Source organism: Sinohyriopsis cumingii, chromosome 14 (assembly GCF_028554795.1).
Source record: "Sinohyriopsis cumingii isolate HCF-2022 chromosome 14, ASM2855479v2, whole genome shotgun sequence".
NCBI lineage: Eukaryota > Metazoa > Mollusca > Bivalvia > Unionida > Unionidae > Sinohyriopsis > Sinohyriopsis cumingii.
This window is the reverse complement of record NC_142974.1, coordinates 81,924,538-81,943,781: the sequence shown is the minus strand read 5'-3', so window position 1 is coordinate 81,943,781 and position 19,244 is coordinate 81,924,538. Positions and strand designations below refer to the sequence as shown.

Genomic DNA, 19,244 nt, shown 5'->3' with positions numbered 1-19,244 from the left:
TTCTTGTTGTAAAAAAGATATCTTAGCATGTGACAAATCATGTTGCTAGGCATCTAGAACAATCAGTCCATATTCAAGGACTCTAAATGTTCCTTATTATTATTATTATTATTAACTATCTAAAAATATAAACAACAGTTTACGTTATAAAATACTGCACGATTTATAAGTTAAACATAAACAATAACTGCGGTAAAACTTTTAAAAGTTCGGCCTTTTGTTTTTGCGCACATAATTCTTCAGGTAGTTTGCTGGTTTTCTGAATCATGATGATCTTCTTAATGTTTAGTCTGATGTCTTCAAGAATGACGAAGTTCACGTAATCGAATGGTTTTGTCTGCTACTTGTTATCATTGATCCCTCTTTATTGAAAACTCGATATGGTTTGGGGTAGAATGGAGTTGATGATTTGTTTCCGTCTTCTTGCTTTTCTACAGCAATCGTCAACTTTGTAATTTTACTTCTTAACTTTTCTAGTTCGATAAGTTAGTTCCTCAACTCTAACTTTTTCTCAGTACCGGTTTACCTAATTTAGTCTGATGTGATTTCTATACTGCCATGTAAATATAATTTAATTAATTGTTTGCCAGGTTAAAAAAATATAATTTTATTACATGTCAAAGTACTGCAGAAAGGATGCTGGACTTGACCTTGTCCAAAACTGAGTACATTTCTGCTTGACCTGATTGACTTTTTTAATTGTTTTAATTTCATTTTATGTCAACAACTAAGAAATAGCTAAATTATTCTCTATGTTTATGGGCTTAATATCAGGATGATTAATAACGGAAGAAGTAAATACGTTGATTTGGGTCAGGGGTTTTGATTTTCTAAGTGAATTTTACAAGTTATGGTATTGATGGTGTAAACATCAGGATCATTCTAGAAAGTTATTCTCCATTTGTTTTTCTAAAATAAAAATGCTAATTGTAACCTCAGGTCAAGTAGAGAACTATATAATCTTGTAATTGTGAGGACTTGGTCATTTGTACTTTAACGTGTAGCACTTTCAAGTTATACTATATGTGGCCGGTATGGGCTGAATTTTATTTTCTTTAACTTATTGAATTTAAGTGAATATTTTCTCAGGAAATACCAAAGTGTTCTGATGAAATAATTGGGTAAAGACATTCAGTGTAATACATAGTACATTCAAACATGGAATAATATCACTGTCATTCAACAAAATACTGTTGAAAAATCAGCACTCGATAAGTTGTAACAGACAAGTCATCGCCTTCAGTTTTAGATCTCTTTGAGACTTGTCCTTAATTTCAATCCGGACTTCATAATTTTATGACTTATTTCTGTAATTTTTGGATTTTTTTATGGATTTAATTCGCATTACCGTCAATTCTTTTTTCTCATTTTCACTTTGTATTTTCGGGAAATAATTTATTTCATAAAGTTTGCAAACCTTGCTGTCATTCACTCATTTGTTCTTTTTTCAAGAGCATATACTTCTAACAATACTTGGCAGTTTAGTTCTCATTTTCGTCGACGTAGTATCTCCACAGGATATTTGTAGGTTCTTGCATGACGTGTGGCTCTCTAATTGTGTAAACTGTTGTATATAGCCTGTTTCCATCTTTTATGTTCTGCATCAGCTGCTTTAATGTCTTTTCTCGTTTCTGCTTCATTGTTTGCTTGAGGCCATAGCGGTTTTATTTTCCTATGCTTAACTCAAAGATATTCTGAAATTTGTTTTAACTATTGTGCATTGAATGGAGATTCATTATCCGTTTTTACAACTTCTGGCATTCCGAACATTTAAAATATTTTCTCAGGTTGCGGAATGACGGATGTTGAGTCAATAATTTCTACGACTTGGTACCTTGAGGAGTCATCAACAAGTGCCATTAAGTAGACTTTGGATGGAAGACGTCCATGGAAGTCCATGCTAATCTGACATCAAGGGCTGGATGGTACAACTGTCATGTTCAGAGCCTCCATCATTTGCTTTGTCTTTGATAAATGGCATCGTATACAATTTTGACAGTAATCCTCCACTTGTTTGTCAATACCAGAAAACCATACTTTGTCACTCTCCGGCGGTTCAATATTTTTCTCCGGTCTCCTGGAGAGTTTTGAAAATATCGTTTTCTTCCTCTCCTGCATAGTGTAAAAGGAGCATACGTCGACACAAGGCGGGAAAATGGGCAAACTTTCTGCCATTATCTAAGATGTAGACTTACATTACAAATGTAAACGTGATAGCAGGTCTGTAATAATTCTCTGAGTAGAATGACACAACTGTCCTTATTATTCCCTTTTTATCGCCAGCTTTGTTCATGTATAACGATGTAGCCATTGCAATGTTTGGATTTTGTAATGAAAAAGGAAAGGACCTGTTTCCATAAACACTTGCTTATTCCACAGCATACATACCATAAGCCAGTGCTGTCCAACCCGCGGCCCGTTGGCCGCATGTGGCCCGCGTGCTGATTTTAAATGGCCAGTCAGAGCTTGAGCACCTATATAGTCGTTGCTTTCAGTTTTCTGCTGCATCCATCGGCTTGAAGAAAACATTTTTCAGTGGCCCATGGTGTCAAAAGGTTTGGACAGCACTGCTATAAGCGACTTGCTAGTCAGTCCTACATCTGGCATCCTATACGTCAGCCTTATCTCAGATCTCAAAGTTGCTGATTCAGAAGTAGGAAATTCTATATTACCATATAGTACCGCTTCTAGAACACCAAAAATATGTATCCAATTCTAAGCATACCAAAATCCAAATGTACTTAGATAAATAGGGGCCCAACACTACATGCAAATATTTTATCCCAATCTTCAAACGTAAACGTCTTTACATTCCCTTTTGGACATAGAACACAATTAATTTTCTCAAATATTCTCTACATATGTTTCTCAGTACTGACCTTTCCAATGTGTGACAACTAAAGCAAATCATAACTTAATCTAGAATGTCTTGAATGAGGGCTTCACGGCGACGTTCTGGTCAAAGATTCACATGCATTTTTTGAGTCTGGACTGTAATCAGAGCGGTATGTAAACAGAACACATACTTCACTTCAGGAGCGTCACCAAGGCCTTATTATTCACTGTCCACTGTCGCCGCAATACACACGGACAACCACACACTGAGCTCGTATTGTCAAGAATAAACAATTACCTTTTAATCCCCATCAAAATTGCAGAAATTTAACTCTTCTATCACCAACAAAATGAGAGGAATTTTTTTCTAAAAATAGACTAAAATTACATTTGTGAGTACTAAACCGGAACTATTAATTGTGACCTGATTCCTGACAGCCCAATTTATTATGGCCAATTTTAGTCAAACATTTATATTTGCATGCCACACCTATTTCAATTTTATACATGAAGTTTTTTTTTAATAACTTTGCAAACAAGACATATGACATCTGTCAGAAAGTTTGGAGTGCTGGTGTTCCACAGGGTTCAAAGTTTGGTCCAAGTGCTCTTCAGAAACCCAAACTAAATTTGCTACATCTTCCTTAATTATATAAATTGCTCAATGCAGGAAAAACCTAATTGTAATACAAGATAAAGCCTGTCTGAAAATAATTTTTTAAATTTAAAATATTGATCATATAAATTTTAATGGAAATTGAAATAAACATTTAAATTTTAAAAACTAAATTTATTAAAAAATTATATTTTCATACAAGTTTTATAACTCAGTTTAACAAATTTTATAGACAGCAAAGTTGACTAATGTATGGTATTTTAAAGAAATGGTAGTTTGGGTCTGTATAACTGAAACAATTTTTCCAGGGGTAGTGAATCACAATAGCTCATAGCGATTTTGGCAGCAATCAGAAATATGCCTGTCCAGAGGTATATAGGTGTACACACTAAAATAACAATCACATGTGCCATGTTCCACATTTATTGTGTCAGTTACTTAGGCAGTTGTTTCTATTACTAATAGCGCACACAGATTTAATGTTCTGGTGGGACCACTTACATGTTTTACAGCAAAAATGCATTCCATTTCATTGTCGATAACTACAAAAGGTTGCAATGGGATAGGAAAATAGTTTCGGGGGGGGGGGGCTCTATCCCACTGAACAATGGTGCTAATCTCTCTCATAAAGACCTGCGCCATGTCTTTGAAGTGCTACATATCAGTGTGGTGATATGAAGTAATCGTAGTCACTTACGGCAGTAAACTGCACATGTCCTTGTGAAATCTTGCTATCACCACCGTACTACTGGAGAGCTTCCAAGCTGATCCAACTCAAACATTTTGTTCAAGATATCAGGCTAGATCTGAAAAGATATAACATGTTAAACTTAATTCTAGAAAATAGTATTATGTACATAAATGAAGTTAAAATGTGTTAGATATGATTTCTAAATAACCCAAAGGTTGCAAGCATGAGGAAACAATAATAGAGTGACACTCAGAAATGTAAAGTAATGGCAATGAATAAAAGTGATAAATTCATCCTAAAAATATATGAGGTTTCTAGAAGCATATTTGACCATTTACAGGTTAAATAACTAAATAGGTAGTCTATGTATCATACAGTTTAAAGCAATGTTGAGGCAGTGCGGTGTGATCATTAGTAAAAATATTAGTATATATTAGTATACATGGAAGTCAAGAGCCAATGTACTAAATTAAAATGTATTACTTTAAGGAATCTTATTCATGAGGGAAATAACATTTTTGGATATTGAAAGTGAATACAGCCAAATATTGTCACACAGATCAACTACAAGTACCAATAAATCCTATATCATCAACTAAATGTGAAACTCTGATCCCCAAAACTTGTAACCAAGAATGAAAATTTGCATAAGTGGGTCATACCCAATGTACTTGTTAAGATCAAATGTGCAAACAATTCAAATGATCTGTTTGTACATTTATAGTGTATTTTTTAGAGTGTTGGTTACCAATTATTAAGCTCAATGACTCAGTGGAATCAGATATCAGCTGATGCTATAATACCGCATTCTGTCAAAGAGCTAAATTACGATATGTTACAATACATAGGCATATTCGTGATGTCTGTCAGATGTATATCTTATCGACCAATCCATCAATCCAATTTATTATCTTTATTTTACATCATTTACAGACTGATTTGTTTTGCAAAGTACAATCCAATATTATGGTGTAGAGTTATTCAACACTTAATCAATTAAAGGGCTCTCTTTATCAAACGTAATCAAAAGCAACATTGAATCTATCTTTAGCCAAAAAAAATCAGTCATTCTTTTGAACATGCATACATGTCCACAAGTTCTTAAAAGCTGATCGATAGTAGTAAGGCCACTTGATATTGATTATAGTACCTACGTACTTTCTTGCTTTGTTCATCTAGTTGCCATACAGTGCCGATAAAACTAATAAATGGCATTATCACAAAGATCAAAGCAATGAACTTGGTGAAAAATTGTAATAACGAGAGCATCGTGTAATTCCTGCTCAGTATCAATAGTTGCCAAAGTTAATCTCTATTTAGTTAGATTATAGCAGGTGCACCTCGTTTGATTAATGCAAACGCTTGTAGGAATAAGTGGGTTTTATTGCAGATACATTCTGTATGATGCTCGTTTTAAATCGCTTGTGTTTAAAAGACAGACATGCAGAAGAAAATTATCAATGATGACTGTAGCCGATGACACGCAAAAAGCATCGGGTGATAGTGAAAAATGGCTCAAATTATATATATATATATATATATATATATATATATATATATATATATATATATATATATACACACACACACACGTGTGTGTGTCTGAGTGTATGTTACTCTGTGAGTGTGCAAAACAAAACATTTAATTCATTTTGTAAAATATGTCAAACTAGGTTAAATTTGGGGATGGTTAGGTGTTGATTTTAATGATAAGTTTTGACTCGGGTACGTTTCGACAGTCATAGGTACGTTTTTATATGGACACGATTCGGTCAAGGTACATTTTGACTTGGGTCTGTTTTAACTGTAGTTCATATGTCCTACTTCTTCCAAGCCATTAATCACACATTTATCTTTAAATGGTAAAGCTTTATTACGCATTCTCATGTGCTTCTTCAAATCACGAATTCTTGATATACCACAAGCATTACATTTTGATGGTTTATATTGTATTCTATTGTGTATATTCTAAATATAAAAAGCAGCAACACTAACACGTAAAATCTATTCTCTATTAATCTGTATAACTTCATCAGATTGAATTGAAATTATTGTTTACGTAATTGAATACATTTGTTTCCAAAGAAATTAACGTTATAAACACAAAGGCATACGCAGTGATATCCTAGATTGGATGGTTCACGGACGTTCCCGCAAGTGTTAAATGAATAAGTCTCTAGTGAAAACTATACCAGCAGTACGTGTTTTCAGTGAAGTCCTAGTTTCAACTTTCAAACTCATTACAATGAATGGTGGAGGTTCTGCACTTTTAGCATCTTTCATGGACCAATTCTAATCTGTGCTTGTTTTTTGACATTTCTTTTGAATAAGTTTGACCTATTTTATTGGTATTTGTTCATTGTATTTTGACAGTAGCAAATAAATTATTCATTTAACGGGGCAGATCAAAGTCTCCCCCACCCCTCAGAAAGCAAATCGGTGTTGATCCCGATAGACGGTTTTTGGTTCTAAATTCCCATTTAAATAAAATCGAGGAAATTTGTTTCCAGACACCCCTGTGCACAAAACATCTATGAGTATTTGTGAAGTGTCGAATTATGAATTACAGAAAATTTAAAAATTGAATGCATTGAGCAATAAAGTCTTATCGCGTGTAAACCTGAAAAGTCTTTGTGAAGGGTCACTTCGACCTTTTTTTGTTCATCTCCCTCCACCCGGTAAGTGTATATTTCAAAGGGACAGAATTCCGACCCAGTGAAATTGACCGGGGTATCGTAACATGGTCCTTAGAAAGTAACATTTAAGCTACCAACCCTAACCGTTTTGTAGAAGCCTGTATCCACTCATCATATTTTCAAGGGAAATTGTAATGCACTGTCGTTCACAGATGCTGAGCTGTCTAAACCTGATGAAAGGAATTATTTCTTTGGGAAAGAAGACGGACCACTGGCTATAATTGGTTAGAATAAATCAGTGCGTACACTTTAGAGCAATCTGATTTTAAAGTGACGACCTTAGTCGAAATTCTTAGTCTGGAAACTTCCTAGAAGAGGAAACGTAGTCTACTCCGGGGAAGCATACCTACATTAGTGCTTTCCTCGTGAAACAAGGAAGGGACCAGGTTGTCGTCGTGTAAAAAGAAAGGCATGTTTAGTGCCAGATCCTGAAAGAAAGCTGCGATAAAGTAGCATATTTAAAATAATACGGTAATATTTGGTAGACGTGCACTTGGTAATTTAAGACTTGCCACTGGAAGCCAGGTCAATGTCCTACCGTACTGAGTCAGAGTTTTCGCGGTGTGTGGATAGCAACATGCTCTGAATAACGTAAGTGAATTGGATGTACCTGTAGATAGTGGGGTATACAAAATTATGGGGTAAATTTGTCCTTTAAGGAAGAGCTTTCTGGGAGAAAGAAGAGACAGTCCGAAGACAGAAGTAAAGAAAGAAGGACGAGGTCAGAATAAAGGGACTAGGAAGTCCATGAAGGAGCAGAACATAGAGCTTAGGAAGTATGGACTAGGAGACATTGATATACGGTCAGACAGGAAGGTGATGCAATCAATCGTGGACATTGCGCTCTTTTCACCTCTCGTTATGATGATGAAATAAATCCAAATTGGACACACCTTTTAAATTCTATTGACATAATCTAACTTGAATTGGAATTGCCATTATCAATTTGTTTTGATTAAATTTGCTATTTTCTTGTCAGAAGTGGGCTCGTATTGTTTTATTTCCTCCCAGTATTCTCGTTGAGTTCTCTGTTGAAATTTAATTCTTTTCTCACTCCCGCTGGGCTATAATATCGAGGGACGTCATACTCTGGGTAAGGCCAGCCAAACCCAATTAACCACCCCTCTTTCTAAGAGGGCGACGTTACAGAATTTTAGACGCTTATCAGCAGTTCTTGCATAATTTGAGAATCCATCGATTGAGGAGTCTTTTGGTCGATGTAAAGACTATTTCTAGATTAGATCCTATGTTTGATGGCGTGTAATTCGCGAAGAATAACACAACCCTGTGTCATATGGACATTTTAAATTTTATGACGTCATACGGCTTTTACTAGATAAGAAGAATCGCATGCTGATGTGTTCGGGACAGATTAGCATGCTGCAAAATGACACATGTTAATGAATACACAACAATCAACTCCACAAATATTCTATTAGTATCAACACAGATTTGGGGATACTGGTTTAACCCACAAGTATTTAATACGCAGTAAATTTGGTTGATACCATAATCTTAAGATTTTTTTTTCGAACACCGCTCTCGAAATTCTTTCACCAACATCATTTTACAATGTCAGTACTTTTAAGAATGCAAAGAGGATTCCATAACAATAGCTCATTATACCCAGCATCGTAAATGATATCCGCGTCCAATTCCCTTCGTGTACAAAATATTTCAACACCGTTCGAAGGGACATAGGGTCTGACACTCTCATTGAATGCATGCTACAATAGTGTGTTGGGTCTATATCACATTTTTCTATTGCCCCTATGATATGTCGAAGATTTGTTTATTCTTTGGTGACCAGCTTTCCTATTTGGTCGTTTTCAGCCATAATGTAGTTGCCTACGCTTAATATATTTGGAGCATCAAACATGGACTGCTCCATTACTCAGGACCAACACAGTGGATTACAAGTACAATACTCGTCATTTAAGCATGTGTCGAACGAATGTTGTTGTAGTGTACGTCAATATGAATCATGTTTAATTACTTTTTGTACAAAACGAATTATGATATTTTAGGGACATTTCGAGATGCTGATGTAAAAAGGGTGCGAAAAATAGACTCAGGTATCACTCACGACGCTGTGCGAAACAAAATACAGGCATTGTATGATGCTTGCCAGAAAAGGTTTCATTACAGCTGTGAATGTCTATTCAGCAAGGGCTTTGAGTGAGATAAATGACTTATTGGTATCGGGCCTGTACACAACAAGGCGTGGGTATCACCACTTTTCAGCTTGAATTTTAAGTCTAGAACAGGTGCTATATTAACTAAGTAACATTTTATGTTGTTCATAAATACTAGTAATAACTTAAATATTCGACAAATTGCTATTATACATGTATTTATGTCAAAATTTAAGTTTACTCTTGAAATTATAAATTATTAATTAATACGAATGAATTGTCATAGTATGGTTATTATATAACAGGCGTGATCTTTAGTAACATAAATCTTAACACTTATGTCGTTATAACTAAACAGTAGCATTAGGAAAGAGTAATATTATTTTAATTTTATTCAGTGTCTGAAAGTTGGCAAAAAATCACACATGCCCACCGTAGCAGTACCCTGGAAATACTACTGGCCCTGTCCGCAGCCAATTTATCCAATATTTCATGATGCAAAGAATAAAAAGAAGACAGTCAATGACTCAGTGTTAGCTTTACGCAACATTAAGTTGACGTAGATACAAACGCTACACTAACGTTTTTTCCGTGGATGAGGCGATCAAGTCAGTGTATTTTACAAATCAGATCAGTCTGAAGAGGTGACTTATTTTAAGTGATCTAGAGTTGCATATTAGAAAAAATAAATAAACCCAACAGTATTGATAGATAGCAAAAAAGGAAAATGAACAAAACCGTGTAAAATATAGATGTATTATTTAATGAAATATGTCACAAATAAATTCACAACCTACAATTTGTTCTAACTAAATCGACTAAAATCTACATTCCTTGACATAAATTCCATGATAGATTATATTGAGGTACAGAAATAGATCAGAATGGTCCAATTCACAATTTCCAGAACTATGTTATTTCCTCGAGTCTTAAAAAAATAAACATTAAAAGTTAAGTCAACACTTTATTATTTCACAGTATCCTATAAATGTCAATATCTAATGTCATCTGGTACAAAATCCAAAAAGTCCTCCTGATTATCTGATAAAGTTCAGAAATCCTCCATTATCATCTAGTAAATCGTCATGATAAATATCGTCTGGTTCATTTTCCAGGGCCTCACTATTATATGCAGGTGCTTATGCAGAGAATGAGCTTGGGTTCTGTAGGTACTACATTGATGATACAGTTTGTACAATCTATTGAAGGTTGCAATTGAACACATGTCACATGTCAGTTGTGTGGCAAGATCAAATAACCACCCTCTGTAACTTGTCATTGAGCAAGCATCACTCAGGACTCATTCAAGGAGTCCGCAGGTGGAAGAAAAGCCGAGACTGTGGTGAAACATATGTTATAAGTGACATAATTCTACTTGGCACTGAACAAATGCATTTATTAAAATCGCAGCTCAATCAAAGGATTGTTAACTTGTAAACAAAGTATGGTAAACGGGAACCCAGTGGCTCATTTATTACCTAGCTTATTATCAACAGGCGAGTACCCAATTACCTGTGTACCCATTCCCTGCTCAAATTACTGTGTGGTATATCCGTGTAGAGAAAGATGACAAACAACTTATTTCCCTAGAATGCAAAGTGAAAATTTAAAGACACTGTTTCATGACCATAATGGTTGTAGTTTGGGAAAAAGTTCAAGGTATAAAAGGTTTAGGAGGTGCATGATGTAACACACAATCAGCAATTACCAGTATCAGATTTCTGTTTAGAATTATTAGAGCGGACAACAATAACAAGAAGCCATGTATCAAAACTATAGCATAGGACTTGGAAAGAGGGACAGAACTTAAGTATGTCTATATTTAGATATAAACATTAGATTGCTACGACAACTTAATGTTTAAAATATTAGAGCACACAGGTCCCCACACTCTAAATCATTAAGGATATAATGACGAAAAGAGATCCTGAGTTAGATGCCAAGAACACATAAGATCACAGCATTGTGAATTAAATCCCAAATAATTCTAAATGTTCAATTACAAGTCCAAAAGTAAATCTTAATCGGAATGAAATCCAATAATCTCAAATGTACTAAATGTATCAGTAGTCTTGATGTAATATAATAATAAAATCCAATGTCTTTGAATGAACTCACATTAATACTAAAGTAGCAATTTAGTCCAAAAAGTCACTGAGCACTTTGTAATTCTAATGTATAATTAAAATAATTGATTCCTCTCCAATTATAGCTTAACACAATGGTATATGAAATCCCATGTATTATGCCACATAAATCTCATTAATATCAAGTACTACCTAAGGAAGAAAAGAAATATAATGACCTATGAATGTGTGTGTGTGTGCTTTGGATTTTTAATGAAGCCTTAAAAAAATTTCAGTCATATCGCTATGATGTCTGCAGTGTGACAGTTTATAGTCATGTCCAGCACTGGGGCATTATGCCAATGATGTGTAGCATATGTCCCGCCAAGTCACGTTATCCTGACACAAGGCCAACCAGTCATAACACTAACCTCTTAATGCTGAGCGCCAAGCAAGGCAGCTGTTAGTAGGTTATTTGTAAGTCTTTGGTATGACCCGACCGGGGATCGAACCCAGGACCTCCCGCATCCGAGGCAGATGCTCTAACCACTAGGCCACTGGAGCAGTCGATCTTATTAAAGAACCTTGTACACAAATGTAATTATAGGTATTTTCTCAGTCATGTCTTAACACTTGAGACGTCAAGTTGCTTATGTTGTGGCCAGTTTGGGAATGAATTTTTATCTTTTTGAAATTGTTGAATTTTATGCAACTGTTTTACCTGGAAATACTAAAGTGCTCTGATAATCCTTAAACAAAGATATTTGCCAGAATTTATACAGAATTCAAAAATTGGAATAACATTTTCCATGAGCCAACAAGAGACTGCTGACACACCAGTATAATGCTGACTATTGCCTACGTCATCACCTTCTGTCTTGGATTTCCATCAGGATTTGAACTGTGATTCACTTAGAACTTTTCAATGATAGGATTTGTGTTTTAATTCTTGGATTACAATTTGGAATGAATTTGCAATACTGTAAGTTTCTTTGCTTAGTTTTTCTTTACTTTGTAATCTAGCGAAATAAATTATTTCTTAAATTTAACAAAGCTTGTTAACTTCACTCTTTTTCTGTCACTTACTTTAAGAGCATATACTTATAAAAGCATGAACAATGTTCAACATGTCTGTATTTGTTTTTGATAATGAATATTTGACAAGTCCTTCTATATTTTTGGATAGCATAATGAACATTTGACAAGTCTATATATGATTTTAGATAGCATGAAGAATATTCAACATGACTTTCTATAATTTTGGATAGCATGAAGAATATTCAACATGTCTTTCTATAATTTTGGATAGCATAATGAACATTTGACAAGTCTATATATGATTTTAGATAGCATGAAGAATATTCAACATGTCTTTCTATAATTTTGGATAGCATGAAGAATATTCAACATGTCTTTCTATAATTTTGGATAGCATGAAGAATATTCAACATGTCTTTCTATAATTTTGGATAGCATAATGAACATTTGACAAGTCTCTATTATAGAATGACCTGTTGAATATTCTTCATGCTATCCAAAATTATAGAAAGACATGTTGAATATTCTTCATGCTATCTAATATCATATAGAGACTTGTCAAATGTTCATTATGCCATCCAAAATTATAGAAAGACATGTTGAATATTCTTCATGCTATCCAAAATTATAGAAAGACATGCTGAATGTTCTTCATGCTATCTAATATCATATATAGACTTGTCAAACGTTCATTATGCTATTCAGAATTATAGAAAGATATGTTGAATATTCTTCATGCTAGGTAATATCATATATAGACTTGTCAAATGTTCATTATGCTATTCAGAATTATAGAAAGATAATTGAAATGTACTGAATTGTTTTAAAATAACAGCAAAATACTGAACTTTTTCAGTATAATGTGAGGATGTGTCCAAATAAATTTTACCTCATATACCTTTAAGTGGATCTTATAAATTTTTGCTAAATTCTTGTGAATATCATGTAAGTAGCCATTGTCTGTGTTTGTGATCTGGAATTTTGTCTTCATGTACACATTATCATTATCTTTACATTATATTCATAGTTTATATTCATAAAAACTGCTTTCATTTTTCCTTGCAAAGAATTTTATCTACTAAAATTAAAATCAATATATTTAACAGGTTAAACTTAGCAAGTCTGAACTGAAAGCAACTGAAATTATAACTTATACAAGACACCATTTATAGTTTTTTTCTCCAGGATCTATCATCATATGCTGTTTTGAAATCACTACTTTGATGAAATGATTTATCTCAAACTTCCATTTTCAATGGTTTATCTGCAGAGCACCTTCAAACAACAATTCCTAACTATATGTTCTTGCTTGAACTTGAAAAAATTTATATTTTTAGTATGATTAAACACATTTTGCCACAAACTTCACATACAAATGCTTTAGGGGCCCTGAGTGGCAGAGTGGTCTGAAGCGCTCTCCATCATGAATCACTGCTATCTCACCTCTGTCTGTAGGTTCGAGTCCCTGGCTCGGCAAATGTGGATATGTGAGAAAGCTTGCCGGCAGCTTCTCTTGGGTCGGTGGTTATTTCCAGGGTTTTCCCAAGTTCTTCCTCCACCTTTAATACTGGCCGCCATGTATAGTCTATCTTGTGCTGAAAAATGGCGTTAAACCCCACAACAACAACAACAATAACATCACTCCGTATACCACTTTCAACTTCAGGTTCAACCCCTAAAACAACAACAACGAATGCATTATATACAGTACATCATCAGTGGCCGCTCTAGAAGTGGCAACTCTGCCCAAGCATTTCATCACAAATTTCATGTGTCAAAGGCTAATGTCCTGTATGTATTCTTATGTCCACTCTGCATTTAAACATTCTCTCAAAGATACATTACAATGGTTTACCTCCAGTATGTAGCCTCATGTGGGCATATAAATTACTGCTTTGTCTAAATATTTTACCAAAAATGTCACACTTGAATGGTTTGTCTCCAGTATGTATTCTCTTGTGGACCTTCAAATTACTAGTAGAGCCAAACATTTTCTAAAATGCTTCACATTTGAATGGTTTATTTCCATTATGTATCGTAATGTGCATCTTTAATGCATAACACTGTCTAGCATTTTGTTGCAAACTTCATATTTGAGTGATTTATCTCTAGAATGTGTTCTCATGTGTCTCTTCAAACAACCACTTTCACTAACTTTTTATTGCAAACTTTTCATTTTAATCGTTTATCTCCAGTATGTATACTCCTCTGTCTCTTCAAAGTACAACTATGAACATTTTATCACATACTTCACATCTGAATGGTTTATCTCCAGTATGTATCATCCTGTGCATCTCCAAATTTGCTTTCCGGAAAAATATTTTATCACATATTTTACATCTGAATGCTATATCTCCAGTATGTATTATCATGTGGCACTTCAAAAAACTGCTTTCTCCAAACATTTTATTACAAACTTCACATTTCAATGGTGTATCTCCAGTGTTTCTCCTCATGTGTCTCTTCAAAAGACTAATGTGTCCAAACATTTATTACAAATGTGACATCTGCCTATCACTTCCATCAGTAGCTTGATAGGTAAGTGTGACTGCATCAACGTATTTATTCATAGAGATGATTATCTTCAGAATGTATCCTGATGTGTCTCTTCAAATGACCACTTTGTCCAAACAATTTGTCACAAACTTCACATCTGAATAGTTTATCTCCAGTATGAATTCTTATGTGAACCTTCAAAGAACCAAGGCGCGTAAACATTTCATCACATACTTCACATTTTAATACTTTATCTTCAGTATGCAGCCTGATGTGCCTCTGCAAATGACATTTCTGGATAAACATTTTATCACAAACTTCACATTTGAATGTTTTATCTCCAGTATGAATTCTTGTGTGAACCTTCAACAAATCAATGCGCGTAAACATTTTATTACAAACTTCACATTTGAATGGTTTATCTCCAGTATGTATCCTCGTGTGCGTCTGCAAATTAACTTTCTGCATAAACATTTTATCACAAACTTCACATTTGAATGTTTCATCTCCAGTATGAATTTTTATGTGTACCTTCAAAGAACCAAGGCGCGTAAACATTTTATCACATACTTCACATTTGAATGGTTTATCTCGCGAATGTATCTTTATGTGGTTCTCCAAATAAGATTTTCTGCTAAACATGTTATCACATACTTGACATTTGAATGGTTTATTTCCAGAATGAATTTTCATGTGGACCCTCAAACAACCGCCTCCTCTAAACCTTTTACCACATACTTCACATATGAATGGTTTCTCTCCAGTATGAATCATCATATGGCTCCTCAAATTACGACTACTACTTAACATTTTCTCACAAACTTCACATTCGAATGGTTTTTCTCCTGTATGAATCATCATATGACGCTTAAAATCCCAACTACTACTAAATGTTTTCTCACAAACTTCACATTTGAACGGTTTATCTTCACATTTGAATGGTTTATCTTCAGCATGTATCATCATATGACGCTTCAAATGCCAACTACTACTAAATGTTTTCTCACAAACTTCACATTTGAATGGTTTATCTTCAGCATGTACCATCATATGACGCTTCAAAAGCCAACTACTACTAAATATTTTCTCACAAACTTCACATTTGAATGGTTTATCACCAGTATGAATCATCATGTGGACCTTCAACTGGTTATGATACCTAAACATTTCATCACAAACTTCACATTTGAAAGGTTTATCTCCACTATACGTCGTCATGGTACTCTCCAAATGAATACTTCATCCAGTCATAGTATCAAAATTAGGTCGGCACTAGAGGACCTGGCATAGGAGTCTGACGTTTTATCAATAAAGTATGGGGAAATCTCTTACAATATGAGATCCCCTTATCGGTAATATAAATAAACATAAGGAGTGCAAGCGTGACCACAACCCTTCGCTCGATTCGACTTTTTCTCACGCGTCTTTTATCACTTCAGAATCGCAAGAAGACTGAAAAAACAACACATATACATTCAAAAGACGGTAACGTTCCAATGCATATCTCTTAAATGACCATGTCCTGAAACCATTCCGGAGAATTAACCTTTATTTTCACCAGTACGGTCAATATCCCTTTCTAGCAAAATCGGCTAGACGGAAGTAGCAAATTCTACCAGTTTCTACCCTGCAGTAAATATGCGTTAGGGTCTAATATTTGTACCGAACACGGCGCAGAATCTTTGAATAGTATGAATATGACGTCATCGACCGTTATTTCTACTATCAAAACTTTGCTACATATTTCTGTCTGGAAATTTAAATAAAATTATAAAATGATACAATCTGAAATACAAAGCAAGATAAACATTTTATCTTGTGAAATTTCATCATGTTATTACGCATATTTACTGCAGGGTAGAAACTGGTAGAATGCGCTACTTCCGTCCAGCCGATTTTGTTAGAAAGGGATTTTGACCAAAGTGATGAAAATAAAGGTTAATTCGCCGGATTGGATTCAAGACATGGTCATTTAAGAGATATGCGTTGGAACGTTACCGTCTTTTGAATGTATATGTGTAGTTTTTCAGTCTTCTTGCGATTCTGAAGTGATAAAAAAAAGCGTGAGAAAAGTTGAATCGAGCGAAGGGTTGTGGTCACGCTTGCACTCCTTGTGTTTATTTATATTACCGATAAGGGGATTTCATATTGTGAGAGATTTCGCCGTACTTTATTGATAAAACGTCACACTCCTGTGGACCTGGAGTGGCGGTAGGTTTACATGGACAGGGAGATGGAGTACGTATTCATATTTATGAATTTGGACTGGGCGATCTTAACTGTAACACTAACGTTTTATTCTCCGATAGTCGGAACCGAAACGTCAGTAGTTAAGTGGGACACTCTAGGGACTAGGAGACTTCCATGTTAAAAAGGGTATATCCACTCTGGGGACTATGTAAAATTTAACATAGGAGAAAAAAAAATCCACTCTGGGGACTATGTAATTTAACATGGGAGAAAAAAAAATATCCATTCTAGGGACAAGGGGAATTTAACATGGGAATAGAGTTTGGGCCTGTCTAGGGACAAGGGGAATGGAACATAGGAATAGAGTGTGGGCCTATCTAGGGACAAGGGGAAATAGAACGGGGTCGAGACCCTATTTCAATACGGTCCCGACCTGATGGGTCCATGGAAAGGGAACAGGCAAAAAATTAAAACAGGGAGGGGGTCTCTATTTTTTTAAAAATAAAACAAAAAAAAAAAAAATTAAAAAGATGGGCTAGGCAATTGAAAGTCAAGATCTTTTCGAGACCTATGAGTGGCCCTGAAAAGGGCCTTTGGGTTTATGTTAATATGCCCTTAACATAAAAGACATCTGCGACATCTTCTTCGTCTTAGGCTTCGTCTAATGGTAGGTCCGTAGACTAAAACTCTTTTGAGGCATCCTTAGTAGTAAGGTGGGGTACATTAGCGACAATGGGAATTAGCATTACAGAGACCCCTGGGTCAGATTAGCGACAAGGGAAATCTAACATGGCGAAAAATCGTGGGTCAGATTAGCGACAAGGGAAATTAACATGGAGAAAAATTGTGGGTCACTCTAGCGACAAAGGGAATTTAACATGGAACTATAGTGTGGGTCTGTCTAGCGACAAGGGGAAATTAACATGGGGAATAGAGTTTGGGCTTTTGGGATTTTTTTTTTTTAAATTTTTTTAAATTTAAATTTAAATTTAAATTTTAAAAAAGGGTAGGCAATGGAAAGGCTATCTCTTTTCGAGAAATATGGCTGGCCCTGAAAAGGGCCTTTGGGTTTTCTTCTTCTTCTGCTTCTAATTTCTTCTTTTTCTCCACCAAGTTCTTATTTTATCTCCAACAGTCTTTCTCTTCTTCTCTTTCTTTTTCTCCTGCTCTTCTTTCTTCTTCTTCTCTACCTCCTCTTCTTTCTTCCTCTTCTCATTTTCTTCTTCTTTTTCAATCTTTTCGTTCCATTTGCTTATTCTTATTCTTTCCTCTTCATCCTCCTTCTCCTCCTTTATCTCTTTCATGACACCACTAATCTTGTCCTTTACCTTTTTTAAGTTATTAATTTCCATCTTTACACGATGGGGACTATAGGAATAATGGTCTTCAACCAGTCTTATTAACATCTGCTCCATCATTCCTAAGTTGTCTAAAACGTCTTGTAATGTTTGTATTTTGTCCATTTGGTTAGAAGCCATCTTCTTTTTTTATTCTTTGCAGAATGGTTTGAACGACGAATACTGTGGGTTCTTATACTTAAAGCGCGTACGTGAAGGAAAACATCCCCCTAAAACGTAAAATTGATCTTACCTAGATCATGACCAAACAACGCGCGAACGTGAAGGAAAACATCCCCCTACTTTTTCATTTCATATAATAAAACCCAAACTATACTTTCTCATTTCATATAATAAAAACCCAAACTATACTCTCCACATACGCTAAGAAACAATAAACAAAATCCATAATCTACTATCCACACAATCTTACGTGAGCGCTTACAAAACCCAAACTATACTCTTCACATACGCTAAGAACAATAAACAAATCCATAATCTACTATTCACACAATCGTACGTGAGCGGGTACAAACACAAACACACAAACACAAACACACAAACACAAACACACAAACACATACGCTAAGAAACAATAAACAAATCCATAATCTACTATCCACACAATCGTACGTGAGCGGTTACAAAACCCAAACTATACTCTCCACATACGCTAAGAACAATAAACTAATCCATAATCTACTATCCACACAATCGTACGTGAGCGCTTACAGAACCCTAACTATACTCTTCACCTACGCTAAGAAACAATAAAGAAACCCATAATCTACTATTCCCACAAACATACCTTAGCTCTTACAAGCACCAACACACAAACACATACCCTCACACTATCTTAAAAAAGAGTTAGTGTTTATAATCACACTACACTACCTACACACATTGGCAAATCGATCGTTATTTCTTTTCTAGAGTATTGGGTAGCCCTGAAAAGGGCTGTTTTTTTGGAACTTCATGGATACCTGGTTAATGGTGGCACCTTCCAGGCCTGGCGCCACATACACATCTTGTCCCCCAGTTACTCTTTACCTTTTTGGGGGAGAGAGCAGAGGCAGGATATGTCGTTTCAGAATCCCAATTTTCGCTCTCTGGGATTCTGAAATTTCTTCTTCTCCTCTCCTTT

General features: G+C 35.0%; 1 protein-coding gene across 1 annotated transcript; it reads right to left on the bottom strand.

Annotated features, from left to right (window-relative positions):
• Positions 1-12,587: 12,587 nt before the first annotated feature.
• LOC149784235 (uncharacterized) lies at positions 12,588-16,160 on the bottom strand. The gene has a single exon (XM_089932279.1). The coding sequence runs from the start codon at positions 15,789-15,791 to the stop codon at positions 14,640-14,642; it is 1,152 nt and encodes a 383-aa protein (XP_089788405.1). The 5' UTR covers positions 15,792-16,160; the 3' UTR covers positions 12,588-14,639.
• Between the last annotated feature and the right edge of the window lie 3,084 nt (positions 16,161-19,244).

Bases quoted from the DNA above. Each gene is read 5' to 3' on its own strand.
- LOC149784235 (XM_089932279.1), bottom strand. From the start codon at position 15,791: ATGACGACGTATAGTGGAGATAAACCTTTCAAATGTGAAGTTTGTGAT.